General features: G+C 38.5%; 1 protein-coding gene across 1 annotated transcript; it reads right to left on the reverse strand.

Annotated features, from left to right (window-relative positions):
• Positions 1–8,187: 8,187 nt before the first annotated feature.
• On the reverse strand, positions 8,188–13,719 carry sod1 (superoxide dismutase 1, soluble). The gene is made up of 5 exons (XM_058411514.1): positions 13,549–13,719; positions 12,402–12,498; positions 12,246–12,315; positions 10,189–10,306; positions 8,188–8,542 (listed from the first exon to the last, which is right to left on the reverse strand). Exons 1-5 carry the CDS (start codon positions 13,618–13,620, stop codon positions 8,435–8,437), a joined length of 465 nt encoding a protein of 154 aa, XP_058267497.1. The 5' UTR covers positions 13,621–13,719; the 3' UTR covers positions 8,188–8,434.
• Between the last annotated feature and the right edge of the window lie 748 nt (positions 13,720–14,467).

A 14,467-nucleotide genomic window follows, 5' to 3' on the forward strand; every position in this document is an offset into this window, starting at 1 on the left:
ATTAATTTAAGATTGCATGATTGTGGTTCTCCTTTGTCTGTAGCAAACATTAAGTGTGCAGAAATATAAAGCATGCAAATGGGGCTGACAGACCAACCCTGGAGCTGGCTAACTCTGGCATCTCGCTCTCTCACTCTCTTTCTCACTCACTTACCTTTCCCTTTCATTTCTTTCTTTCTGCTGCCTTTTCTCTCTCTCCACTTGTTACTCATTTCAAAGAAATGACATGCAAGATTTCTGCATTGCTTCATACTTCTATACATACCACGGACTTTATACTCACATTCAATGAAAGAATTTCTCTGGAGCTACATTTCACAAAAGCACTGAAACGCACAAGTATGACATGCAGACGCAAAGCCACTGTATTCAATTCCACATTATACAGAATATCTAATACATATCACATTTTTTTTTGTTTGTTTAATATTACAATAAGAGGCAAATTAAAGGGGATTAAGAGATCAGGAGGTAAATTATCCTCAAGCAGACTGAAGTCTTATCCTGTAGGACAGAGGAAAGAATAATCCTGGCACAGAGAGAACCTCTGTTCTCTTACTAGCATGCATAAATATATACACATACACACCCAAAACCACACTAAACAGCATTGATCCTTTCAACTGAGTTTAGTTGAGGGCTAATGATTCATGGATCATGTAATATTTAAAAGAATCAATAGAAAAGTGGTTTGAATTTACCAACCAGTCATCTTACAAAACTCCCCTAAAACTAATTGTTACTAAATGCTACTTAAAGAGCTTTAAGTCACACAATAGATAATATATTCAAGCAGCCAATATATGCAAATGTTATGTTATTGATATAAAGGCTATGGGTTTAAGCACAACATTTAGGTACTAAGCTAGCTAGTATGTTTGCAAATGTTAACTAAATTAACTAAATAAATGATATATGTTAACATTATTGTTAATAAATCTCTGAGAATATGATAATGTAAAATGAGACTTAGATACTTAGTTTATTATCACTTCTAACTGACTAGCTATTAAGCATAATGGCACTAACGTGTTTTTCTAATTTGCATTTTCATGTATATTTATATAACATTTAGCAGTTTCTTTAAACACATACACACAAACACAGACACCATGAGGTCCAAAAGTCTGAGAACACGAGTGAGAATGCTTTATTTTGCAATGTATTTTATCAGCAGTACCATGAGTTACAAATGAAACCTGATGATTAATGTTATATCCACTGGAGTGTCATCTAAACATGTGCTTTTAATGAAATGAAATACATAAGACTCAATGAAAACTTGATGTTTGGTGAAAAAGTTATTACCAATTTGCTTGCATTTAAATATAGATGTATATACGTCACCTTGCATCACAGCAGTGCTATACTGGCTTCAGAGCTAGTGACTGGGGAGGCCACTGAAATCTACTGTCACCTTCATGGTACCAGTTTGAGATGATGTGCTGTATGACATGGTACATTAACATGCTGGAAGTAATCTTTATAAGGTGGATATATGCTGGCAGCAATACTAAATTAGTCTGTAATATTCAAAATGGGTTCTGTGTGTGCCAAGAAAGCATTCTCCACATTAGCAAACCACCAAGAATACTGATGAACTGGTGATCAGGGCAGGTTAGGTCCATAGATTCATGCTGTGGATTCCAAATTCTTACCCTACTACCTTCACGTCATGGCAGAAAAGAAAATTCATCAGATCAGACCAAGTGATGTTTTCTAATTTTCAGCTGCCATGTTTAGGTGAAACTGTGTGCCCACTATAGTCTCAGACACTTAGGGGTCTTCTGTTGGTTTATCCAGGTCGTGATGTGTTGTGTATTCTGAGATGCTTTTCTGCTCACCACATAAAAAATGAATGAAATGCCAAAGTAAGGCACCGCTTAACATTTATACAGTTTATAACATAGTTATATATAAAAAAGAGTAAGAGATAGTAGTGAAAAACTGAGAGCACTACGGACTCAAATACTACCTATAAACCTCTCTCTCTCTCTCTCTCTCTCTCTTACACACACACACACACACACACACACTTTAAATTACCTTAGAGATGCCCAAATCACAGAGCCCTAATGCCCTCAGGTATTCATCTAGACCACAACACATTGTACCAATTATCATCTCTAATTACTAACGAGCTCCAAGACAGACACAACATCCACCAGGGTCTGATAATGAAAAGCAATTACAGAAATAACATTTCTGTAGAGGGTGGAGTGTGCTAGGGGTCTTTCTAGTACTGGTAATGAAGAGCACATACGTATAGACAGTGATCACAGTTTATTGAGTATGTTGATTGATGCTCACAGTGCAATGTGTGTGTCTTGCAGTAGCAACATGGGATGCAGGAAGGTAGTGTTATTTTGGCTATTAAGATTCTGTGCTAGTGACTTGTCGGTCTACCAGCGAGCCAACACAGAGTTTATCTCTGACCTCATTTTGTCCTTACAAGTTTGCAAACTTTTGTGCTCAACTGTATGTTGCTGAATGCAAATCAAATTACTTGGTATTTGTCATTACTCTTGCCGGATAGCTATAGAAAAACAAGCACTGCCTTTAAACAGGAAGCAGTTTAGGAAAAAAAGGATGTTCTTGTAGGACAGTGGGTCTACTTTTTAAATGGCAAGACACCAAGTTTTCTCCTTTCTTCCTTCTTTTCTTTCTGCTCTCTCTCTCTCTCTCTTATACATACACACTTGCTGTACATCTGGATGTTCCCTTTCTGCCTCAGCAGTGCCAGAATTGTGTCATTTTCCTCTCTGTCAGTTTCTCCCTAAGCACATTGGACATTTGCATTGACGTTGGTCATTCACCAGGAGATTTAAATAACTGCTATTCAGATGGGCTGTCTGGTGTCCCACTGGCCTGCCAGTATCACAGGACACAAATAGCCTAGCATTACTTAGAGACACATTCATAAAGACACAGGCCTCTTGACCCCTTTGAACTCACTAGCTTTAAAAAGTCTGAAAGAACTTTTAAAGCCCCACTTCCTTTTTACACTATGAGAGGAATTCCCTACAATGTCAAAGTCTCAGAGATATGCACATTCGGCAAGTGCAGTAGGAATCTCTGTTGACAGCCAAGTGTAGAGTGGGTGTCTTCAGCATAAAAAGCACACACTGTGAGGACAGAGGATTTTGTCAGCAGTGAGTTCGAGGCTTCATCAAATAATTATATAACTTTATTATATAAACTATAAAGAGTCTATATAGATATATTGAATTCTAAACCAACTATCAGGTGTCACCCAAGAGAGGATGGCTTCACTTTAGAGTGCACTTCCTCTCAATAATTCTTCTTCATGCCATCTTCATGACAGTTTTGGCTCTGGCTTCTTCACTAGCGGTCTAAATCTATATCTGGATTTCTCGACTGTCGGATGTTAAAAGCCTATAGAAGTAAACATGAATCCACCTGGATTGAATACTTTCAGTGTTTATTATTGCGTTTATTATTATTATTTATAACACACAATGTAATCATCTTAAAATCATTTGAAGATTTAAGAGCTATTGATTGCCATTCGCTGGGGTCACACTGCACTAAGGTTCAGTTCCTGTCTGGAAATTTGCCAAATCAGTCTGTGGTCAAAGGTCAGGTCCTGCATGCTGTGAACTACTGACAAGAGTTCAATAAGGAAACAAGATGCTATTCTGAAAGGTTTACATTTTGGATGATAAATTAATTCTTTGGTTAATGTCTACAAAAATGTGAAATGAAAATGAGGAACATTTTGAGAAAACAATGGTCCCATAAGGATGGTTTAAAATGATAACTTTCTAAAATGCCTTGGAAAAGGGAAAGGGAAGGCACAAATAGAATAATACATCTTACCACTAAAAGAAACTAGATCCTACCAAGCAAACAACTAAGAACATAACAACTCTAATAATAAGTCTAACCTGTCTCAGTAGACCTATAATGTGTTATATCCGAACAGATAACATTATAATATGTTATGGTAAAGTAGCAGTAAAAAAAAAAAAAAAGGCAACTGTCCTTTAAAGGACAGTTGACATGTTTTTTCTTCTTTTTTTGTAAATTTTAATGAATTCACTTTAATTTAAGGCAACTCGTTGGGTCCATGGGCTTATATGAAATACTGTAATATGATAAATTAATGTATATATTCTATGCCCACTTTTCACTAATCACCCTACACTAATAAATGTAGTGAATGGGGAGTGAGGGAGCTGATCCTAACATCATTACAGCTGGGGTAAAAGCTCTGATATTCTTACACTCACATTAGGTCCAAAAAAGACAAAAAAGAGAGTTAATGTTCTGTGAAAGTCTGGCTAGACAGGACCTCTTAGCAGGCTGTTCTCAGACCTGCTCATACTATTGATTCAGAGAGTCTAGGCAAAGTTATATGCATGCCAAAGGTGAAAGGTCAGGTCATGAGGGTGCAGTCATTTGTAGGAGAACAAACACTAGGCAACTGGTGGCTCCTACCATGGTGGTCATGCATGGCAGCTAACCTCTCTGACCTACAAATCTAACATTAGTTCAGAAATATCCTCAGATTGCAGAAGGTCTATGTGAAATGAGGACCTGAAATGCCCCAGAGGGGTGTAGACTGGTTTCAGAATAACTCAGTTAATGTATACCACGCCTTGAAATGAAAAGCAAGAGCGGGCAATTATGTACCATTATATTTATTAGAGTGGTCCCATGTCAACTTTCATGCTCTAGTAAAAATATTCAAATCTTTTTTTTTTTTCCCCCAGTATGATGCATCATTACCGTAAACACTTTTACAAAACTATTTATATTAGAGTAAATAATACAGTTTTAAATAAAAAAAAAGTCGATAACACCTGATAACACACACACACACACACACACTTCCGAATGATCTTTAAGCAGCTGAAGAAACTGTGTCTATTTACATAAACTTTAGTTCCTGCTCAGTTACTGCTAAATGAGATAACAGATAGAATTGGTTTGTTTTTAGGACAGCTACATCTCCAAAATGCACATGACCTGATTCATGTAGCTGTCTTCACCACCATTACTTAGACACAGCAATATCAGATCGATCAATAATATAAACTTTTGATTAAACTTCGGCTGTATTGCCCTGAAGTCAAAATGTCCTGCGTCAGTGCAATGTCCATTAGTGTACAGCACATGAAAGTTAAAACTGTTTGTACCAGTGATGTCATTGTACTTTGAAGCGCAGTGGCAGTAGGGGGGCATTATTAAAGCTTACTGTTAAACCATGCAGGAGATTTGAGCTGTGTTGAAACACAATCCTACTCACCCCCCACAGGAGAACACAATTACTGTTTAACAGGTGCAAAAACAGATTGTGTATCACGACAACTAGCACAAAAATGTCACCTAACTATTTTCAAGGACAAGGATTCTCAAGTAACTGAAAGTTTTAATAACAAACGCGCAAATGTTTACGGACACCTGAACATCACACCCAAATGTGGTTCTTTCCCAACTGTTGCCACAAAGCTTGTACAGGAGGTATTTGTATTGCTGTAGCAGTACAATTTCATTTTAGTGGAAAGGGGACATGTTCCAGTGGTCCAATCTTATCTGTAAAGGGTCATATAGGTACAGCTTTTCATTCCAACCAACCAAATGCCACACCTGATTGTCAATCTAAAGCCACGATCAGCTGATTAAACTTATATTATCAGGTGATGTGTGCGTGATTGAAATGAAAACCTGCTTCTATATCGGTCCTGTGTAGATAAGATTAGACTCCTCTGTTCCAGCATGACAATGCTCCTGTGCACGAAGCAAAATCATGGCTATGAAGTCATAGTTTGTCAAAGTCAGGGTGGAAGAAGAAGAGTGGCCTACACAGAGCCCTGACCTCAACCCCACTGATCTGAATCTTGACTGTGCCCCAGGCCTCCTCTAGCAACATCAGTGTCCAACCTCACCAATGAGAAGTATATAAGAAAACAGTAAACTGTGGGGTGACAGATACTGGGAGTAAAGGGGTATGTTGTTAAAAACCCCAACACCGGTGGAGCAAATCTCAAAAAAAAAAAAGTGTTACTTCATGTTTTATTTACATTTCTGATACAATTCACTGTAATCACTAATCTGTGGTGATTTCACATTTTAGCACAAAGTTATTTGCCATATGTGACGACTGTCCCTGGTACAAACTGAGAGACTTTGCAATTTTCATTGTCTGTACCACTTATCCGATCTATCCTCGGGTCACGGGGAGCCTGTGCCTATCTCAGGCATCATCGGGTATCAAGGCAGGATACACCCTGGACGGAGTGCCAGTCCATCGCAGGGCACACACACTCATTCACTCACGCAATTTAGAGACTCCAATCAGCCTAGAAGCATGTCTTTGGACTGTGGGAGAAAACCAGAGCACCCAGAGGAAACCCACCAAGCACGGGGAGAACATGCAAACTCCACACACACACACACACACACACACACACACACACACACACACAGTGAGTGGGAGCGAGACTCGAACGCTGGAGCTGGAGGTGTGAGGCGAACATGCTTACCACTAAGCCACCATACCGCCACTTTCCAATTAATTGGGAAAAAAAAGTAATGATATTGTGGAACAGTTACTGGGTTTCTGATGATAGTATTAAATAATAGTTTAAACCATACAATTATAGCTCATAAATTTATCTGTATTTGCTAAGTGTAGGTGTGCATGCATGCTTCTTCTAACATTCAAGACTGATGTGACTCATGCACACAGCCAACCCTTAGAGAGCTGGCTCCATTTGTTCTTTGATTAAGTTGTATTTAGTTTTGAATTTGAAGTAAATAGGGCAACCTTTCACAAATGCACACCCTCTAATTAATGGTCTAGAACTGAAAAAAATGCCCCAAAGGCTTAGTTCTTTCATTAGGTATGGCATTTATTTTACTGTAATGCATCATTGCTTAAAGATAGTTAAGAAAGAGTGAATATGCCCCTGACCCCCAACCAGCGTCTTCTGTGGCTTTTACTGCTGTGGGTAAATATTAACATTTTGCACTGTTGTAACACATTCAGCACAACCCAAGTTCATCGTGTCGTAAATTGGATCTGTGTTTAAAGTAGATTATCTGATTAATTCTGGTAAATATTATCAGTTATTAATTAAATCCTTTTACCTTATTTGGGTTTGGTACATCCTTCACTTCATGTATTTTTAATTTTAATATTACTATTTTTTAAAAATATTATTTAGTTAGGAGGACATTTTCCTCTGTTTGGGAGGTTGTGCTTTCTTGCATCCATTGTACGCTTTCTTTATTATTCAAAGCCTGCCTTGCAGAAGCTATTTTTATCCGCTTTTTGAATCATCATGCTTCACTGACTGTCTGCCTCAGGAAACTCAACCACTTCAAGCCCATGATTGTGACTCCTCACAATGTTTCAGGCCACTAAGCAGTTCCTCTGGAGATAGAATGGTAAATTAATCTTGAATTGTATCTTAAAGTATAGGGTAAAAAGGGTAAAAAACAAACAAAAAAACAACCACCTATTCCTATTGCCAGTAGCCTGGACGCCTTCATTCCAGGAATCTATCATTTTCCCAATCTATGGCCTGAGTTCTTGTTAGTTTTGAATGACAACACAGTCCCTGGAGAATCACGAGAATCTCATTTCCTGTGGATGGGAATCGGAAAACGGCATGCTTATTCATGTGAAAGCCTACTATAATACAAGGAAAAGGGGTCCTGGAGCATGTCATTTCAGCTGGAATACACTAACCATCTGTGCATGCCGGCTAGTGCTGGGTGCAGCTGTTTAATAACCAGATCAAATATAGACAAGATGTCAAGAACACTTTAAAATCATACTGACAGAATGATTACTTCTATTTGCTAGCACAGGGTATTCATTAACGTCAGAGAGGAAAGAGACTTTTCATTTCAACCAGTTTTGTGAAAAGTAACTCAAAACAAAGGCACGTTCACAATGTGTACTGTAGACAACTCACTGTTTTGGACAGACACATCCTAGAGCTATTTTGTGAAGACCAGTTCTGTGGCTTTGTAAACACCTTATGATAAAATTAGAGCTTAAAATATCATGAACAGTAAGATGTATGATTATAAGGAATGTTTTAATTGAAGAAGAGCTCACGGACATGAACTTATATTTGTTAAAAATGTAAAACGTGCTCCATCTAGTGGACTGAGCAGGTCATTACAGAAAGACAAGCAAAAACACCCTCCTTAATAGTGGTACGGACCAAAGTTTTATTGGATGAATGGGAACTCCATGAAAAGAAACACCACTACTTCCAAGATCTAATGTACATAAGTAGCTGCAAAACAAATTTACATGAAGACTGTAAGACCATTCTTTATTTCTGTAAAAATAAACTTTACTTTCATTGGCTTTAAGGGCTTAGTTGGGGCACCAATGTTGGTCACATATAGCTGAGGTTCCAGTGTTAAAATAAAAGCGGGGACACTGGTTTTACTGAGTGATGCCTATCACACCACAAGCCAGACGACCTCCTGCATTGCCGGTTTTGAGACTTTCATCATTTCCGCCTGTGCCCAAGTCATCCTCCTTCTCGTGAATCTGAAAGGTGACAAGCATTTAAAGAAAACAATAGCCAACACAATTCTGACAGGATAATATTAAAATGCAACATATGAACTTTACTGTCAAAGGTTCATAGACACTGACCGTCACACCCATATGTGCTTCTTTAATATCCTATTCCAGATTTATTCCCACTTTGTTCTTATCCACTCTTTTGAGAAGCTTTTCCACTAGATTTGCACCCATTCAGCCATAAGAGAATTAATGAGGTCAGACACTGATGATGAGTGATGAGGCCTGGGAAAAAGTTTGCCTTACAGTTTATCCCAAACATGTTCAGTGGGGTTGAGGTCACAATTGTTCCACACCTTGGTAAACCTGGTCTTTATGGAACTCAGTATTTGCACGTGGGCAAGTCATGCTGGAACAGGTTTGGGCCTCTTAGTTCCAGTGAAAAGAAATCTTAATACTAAAACACAAAAGATGTTCAAAACAATTGTGTGCTTCCAACTTCGTGGCAAGAGTTTGATGAAGAACCACATATGGGTGTGCTAGTCTGGTTTCCACAAACCTTTGGACCTTGTGCATGAACACTGATCTAGAAACCAATAACTTGAGTAAATATTCAAAAAGCATCACTTCTCTTATAGGTTCACTTAGATCTAAATGTTGTCTATATTTTGTTCTCAATTTTAGGAGTGGGGGGGGGCAACCTTCATTTATTCTGAAGAAAAGCATTCAGATTCCTTCTTGCACAACTGTTATAATCAAAACAGGAGGCATTGACCTTTTTGGCCATCACCTACACACAAACACAATGGAACATTGTTTCTGTTTCAGAACATTTATTCTTTATGTATAAAAATAAAAAAAACTAAAATCTCTTTTACAGACCCAATATTGAGTACTTTGAAGAAATTACATCTTTTAGCATTCTTGTTTGAGTCTCTACAGGCTTTGCACACCTGGATTATCTCCATTTCTCCCATTCTCTCTGCCAGATCCTCTCAGTCTCAATAAGAATTGGATGGGGAGCATTTGTGAACTGCCATCAAGCCTCCCCACTATTATTCTACAGGGTTTAAATCTGTTATTCGACTTATCCCAAAGTCACCCTGACGTTGTCTTGGCTGTGGGCTTTGAGCTGATGTCATGCTGCAAAGTGAACCTTTGAGGTTTGAGGTTGTGTGCATGCTGGGGCAGGTTTTCTACAAGAACCGGATGCTGCCACCAACATGCTTTACCATAGAGCTGGTATACTAGCCAGTCAATGAGCAGTACCTGGCCATTTTGAAGCTCTCTTGGTACAGCCATTAGTCTCATGGTCACCTCTCTGACCAAGCCACTGTATACACAACAAAATCTTTGCAGGAATTTACATACACAGTTGTGCAACTACAAAATTCAATTAGGACTGAAATCCCACATGCACTCTGGTAATAACTTAAATTACTCCACCTCCTTATGTAAAACTAATCCAATACAAACAGGGCTTGACTCCTATTTGACAAAACTCAATGATACTGCGTTCCCCCATGCAATATCAAATTTTGTTGGTTTTCCCTGATAAAGTCACTGACTCTGCTCATGAGGTTTTATAGAAGTCAAATCAGATTGTAAGAGCAGTGAATGCACAATTAGCTCATGCAATGAACTTAAAAAGGAAAGATTGGTTTGCTCACCACCATGGTCCTCCCAATGATCGAGTATGGCCCTGTCAGTGACAAGTGCTTGTCCTCAATGTTAACTTCAGCAATTCCATCGGAATTGGCGGTCACGTTACCCAGATCTCCAACATGCCTGTGAGGAATGGCATTAAAATTAGACTGGTAATAGAAGTTGACATCATCATCATCATAATATCAAAATTAACGGTATCAGTCAGAAACTGTGCTCATCTGATGTAATGTGATACTGTGTGATGTAAGCCAATAATGAACAAACCACAGGAAATGGAAGCGATCTGGTCATATTTCACAATTAATGAGGTAATCAGAGCAAAGCAGACCTCAGACTGTGCTGTGTAAGAAAAGCAAAAAGAACAGCAGCATCTGCCAAGAATACAAAAACAGATAAAACCCCTGAAAAATGTATGAAGGGCTGACTTCTGGAAAACTGGAATTGATGCAATATTTGTTATATACATACATAAATTATTGCAATTTTTTCTTAGGTCTCAGCTACCTACACAGCAATTTGCATGTCCTCAAATGTTCCAGCTTCCCCAATAGGGCTACTACTTTCCTTTGATTTTTTGGGGGGCACACTAAGCAAAATGTCTACCATGATTGTAATTTGCACCAAACTGTATCCACTTTTTAATTTTTCTACAAATTTTCTACAAAATTTGGATGCAACCATCATGAAATTTTTTATTTATGGGCTGGTTTATCTAAAATGCACAAACAAATTAGACTATAAAATCAGCAAACAGGAAGTCATGAAATATGTCAGCAACTGTTTGAGCTATTGCCGTCCAATTTAGCATATCAGCTTGGGAACAAGTGCTGATGGTGCCAGTGTTATATGCATAACTGCTTTACTAATGGGCATGACCACAAAATGGCTGGCCTCTTACAAATTACACTGCCAAAAATTTGTGAAAACCAGACCATCACATCCATACAAAGGCAGAAAAGTGCAAAATAAAAAAAAGCAAATCAGAAAACAAAACTGAAAACAAAATAAGAAATCCAAAAAACAAAACTGAACACCACAATTCAGACACACGGGAAAAGGTAGATATATTTTGTGAATGGAATTCTTACCACTGATTAGATGAGAACTCTGTCACTTAAGATACACGAGCAGTAGAAAATTGTGTATAACATTATTTCTTGTAAATGTGTGGAGTTTACTTTAAACCATTTTTCTGAGCAATTTTAAATCTAAGAAAATAATAAACATACATATTTATAGGAAAATGGAATTCACTCAGCGTTACTTTGAGGAAGGATGCCGTGATTTCCTGATAGTGTATCATGGCATAAAGATTAGCTAGCAACGTCTAAAAACACACCTAAAGAACGCAGGTATGTTTCAAAGACAAAAAAATTCCAAATTAAAGGATATAAGGAGCGTTATAAGAGCAGGGCTGCGTTCATACGCACACAAATCTACTTTCTACTGCTGCAGCCTACCTTTTCCGGTTTGTCTGGTTGCCTGTGTTTTTGTAATTGTTATTGTTTTCAGATTTATTGTTTCGCTTTGCCTTTCTCGGCCACTGTGCATCCATATCCCCCAAATTGTTGAAATTTTAAAAGCACACAACTGTATAGAATCTTTGTAAGCTGTAGCTTTGAGATTTCCCTTTACTGAAACTCCCCAGGGCCCCAGACACGTTTAAGTATGACAATGCCCAAAAAGAGGCCCGTGAAAACATGCTTTGTTTTGGACGGAAACTCACTTGGCCTGTATGGATTCCTGACCTCAACCCAATTTCTTCCCAGAAGTGTGGAGGCTGTAAGAATGTCAAAAGGTGGACTAAATCTACCATGGCATGATAGCAACTAGCCCATATGGGAGTGACTGGCCAGAGGTCAACATACCTTTGGCTAATTAGTGTATTCATCATCATCACAGACAGCAAGCTTTCAAAATGCATCTTCATCAAAAACGTATGAAGATGATTTGTGCAACAGGTGGCAGGCTATAACTCAATAACTCTGTATAAAAATCTAAGACAGAATGAGATAAGTGTAGCTTTTTACACATTTATCTGTGTCTAATAAAACCTTACCTGTTCTCATCATTTGGCCCACCATGGGTCTTGTTGTGGGGGTTGAAGTGAGGTCCTGCACTGATGCACCCTAAATATTAAATCAAGTATAAAAGCACATAGTGGTGAAACATCTGCAGCACATCTTGGTTAAGAAGAAAAAAAACAAAACCATACCATTTGTATTGTCTCCAAAGGCATGAACATGAAAGCCATGCAGGCCAGGGCTCAGGCCAGTGAGCTGTCCGGTAACCTTCACTGACGCACCATCACCCTGTAAAGCAATGGAATAATTCATAATTCTTGCATTGCAGAGAGATAGACAAATCAGTAGGCTGGGTACCTTGGACAAACCTTGGATGATTGTTTGTCTGGGCTATTCGTTGACACTCAGGGAACAACTGCGTTAATCTAGTACTAGTATAGATTAGAAAATAAACCAGATCATTTAATTAAATTACTCCATTTTATTTTCCGCCCTATCTGACTCCAAGTACTCGAGCCCGCACACACTTTAGAGCTCAAGAGTGTAATGCACAGTGCACGATTTGAGACAGAGCCGGACGCTCGTGCACCGCCTCAACAGCTGCAAGATGCCCAGTCCAGATGTGCTGTTTGAAAAGCGGCCTATGTTTGCATCTGTACCTGAGCTACACTACCCCAGTAAACAAAAAAAAGAAACCACTTCCAACACCAGAATCAGCTCCATTTGTCCACTTGAAATAATAGCTGAATTTTGCAAATGTTTTGTTATGGAGAATTAAGGTCAGAGAGGAGGAGCATGACTCAGCAATATAAAGACCTCACAGCCTCATGCGTTATAACCAAAGGTTAACTCCCTTCATTCAGGCTGCATGACATTGCATAACGTCATTCGTCTGGCCGGCTAACACAGCGTTATAGCGTTTAAGCCAAGTTAAAATATATCGTGTGCACTTGACGTGTACATGGGTCAGACAGTACTCAGCTGCAACTTGTCCGTCTCTGCTCAAACTAAGTCAGGAGCAGAGGTCGTTTCTGTCGCGTGCACTTCCCAGCCTACTAATGATAGCTAACAGCTAGTTATGCAACTAGCTACAAACTAATTAACAGCCCGTTAGTATAGGCCAAAAATTGCTAACTAGTGAATGGCGCTTAACTAGAATCAATATTTTCCTAATGAATAACAATTAAAAGCACCATAAATGTGAGCGTTAACACCCACTTGGCTGTGATACGTTCGAGGAACTTTGCACCAAGCTACCGCGCGCATGCTAGCGGCAAGTTTAGTAACAGGAGTTAGCATTGCTGCTAAAATGCTAAAGAGAAGAGTGGAAATTGATACCTGCTGTTCAAAGTAAACTGTGCCAGTCACTTCTCCTGTGCCTTTGAGGACGCAGACAGCTTTCATGGCCATGTTAGTTAAAAGCGAGGACTGAGTATGACGAAGAACTTACTCTCACAGCAATATACAACACTGAAGACTGTGGCCCCTACTGTACATAAGAAACGACAGAACGTGTTGATTGGCCAAGGGAGTAGGCGGAGACATGTCGCTGATTGGCATAAAGGGTAGGAGGAAACGCGTCGCTGATTGGCTTAGTGGGCAGACAGTGAGAACAATTAGAGAAGTGGAGCGCAGATCAGACAGTCCATTGTAATAATACTGTAAGCTGTAGTACAGCGATGACTTAAAAATATAAAAATTTTTACATGTTGTCTCCATAAAATGTCAGACCTTGATGGTAAGGTCTTTATTAAGGTAGCTTTATTGATGTGCTTTAGCATTTATCTCTGATTGGACCAAAACAAGAAGGCCTAGAACTGATGTCAATTTGGAACTTCCGTTGTTGCAGTTTATTTACAAGGTTTTGTTTAATTACTAATCATTATTAGTTTTTTTTTTAAAAATATTTTTTTAAGCAGTACAACTATTACTATTGCAGGCTGTAGTTTCTTTGATGAATTTTATCCCAAACATTTTATTTTCCTGAACCTATATTTAACCCCTATAAAGCTACATTTTTAAACACATAAATGAACACATCTCCATTTCTATATTTTAGTATTTTTTCCATACTTTAATTTCTAATATATATTTTTTTTATTGTTCAGAATCTGCTTCCAATCTTAACCCTATACAGTTTCGCCCTTTTGCAGTTCAACTCCAGTTTAAATACAGTACAAGCAAACTAGGGCTGATCCAAAACAGCTTCCTCTACTTGACACTATAAAGCAAACACGATCATTTAAAAAGGTTAATG

This window comes from Hemibagrus wyckioides, linkage group LG16, assembly GCF_019097595.1.
Source record: "Hemibagrus wyckioides isolate EC202008001 linkage group LG16, SWU_Hwy_1.0, whole genome shotgun sequence".
Classification (NCBI taxonomy): domain Eukaryota; kingdom Metazoa; phylum Chordata; class Actinopteri; order Siluriformes; family Bagridae; genus Hemibagrus; species Hemibagrus wyckioides.

Coding starts and splice junctions, on each gene's coding strand:
- sod1 (XM_058411514.1), bottom strand. CDS start 13,620: ATGGCCATGAAAGCTGTCTGCGTCCTCAAAGGCACAGGAGAAGTGACT. Junction 12,499..13,548: donor CAGTTTACTTTGAACAGCAG/GTATCAATTTCC, acceptor ATTGCTTTACAG/GGTGATGGTGCGTCAGTGAA. Junction 8,543..10,188: donor TCATTGGGAGGACCATGGTG/GTGAGCAAACCA, acceptor GTCACCTTTCAG/ATTCACGAGAAGGAGGATGA.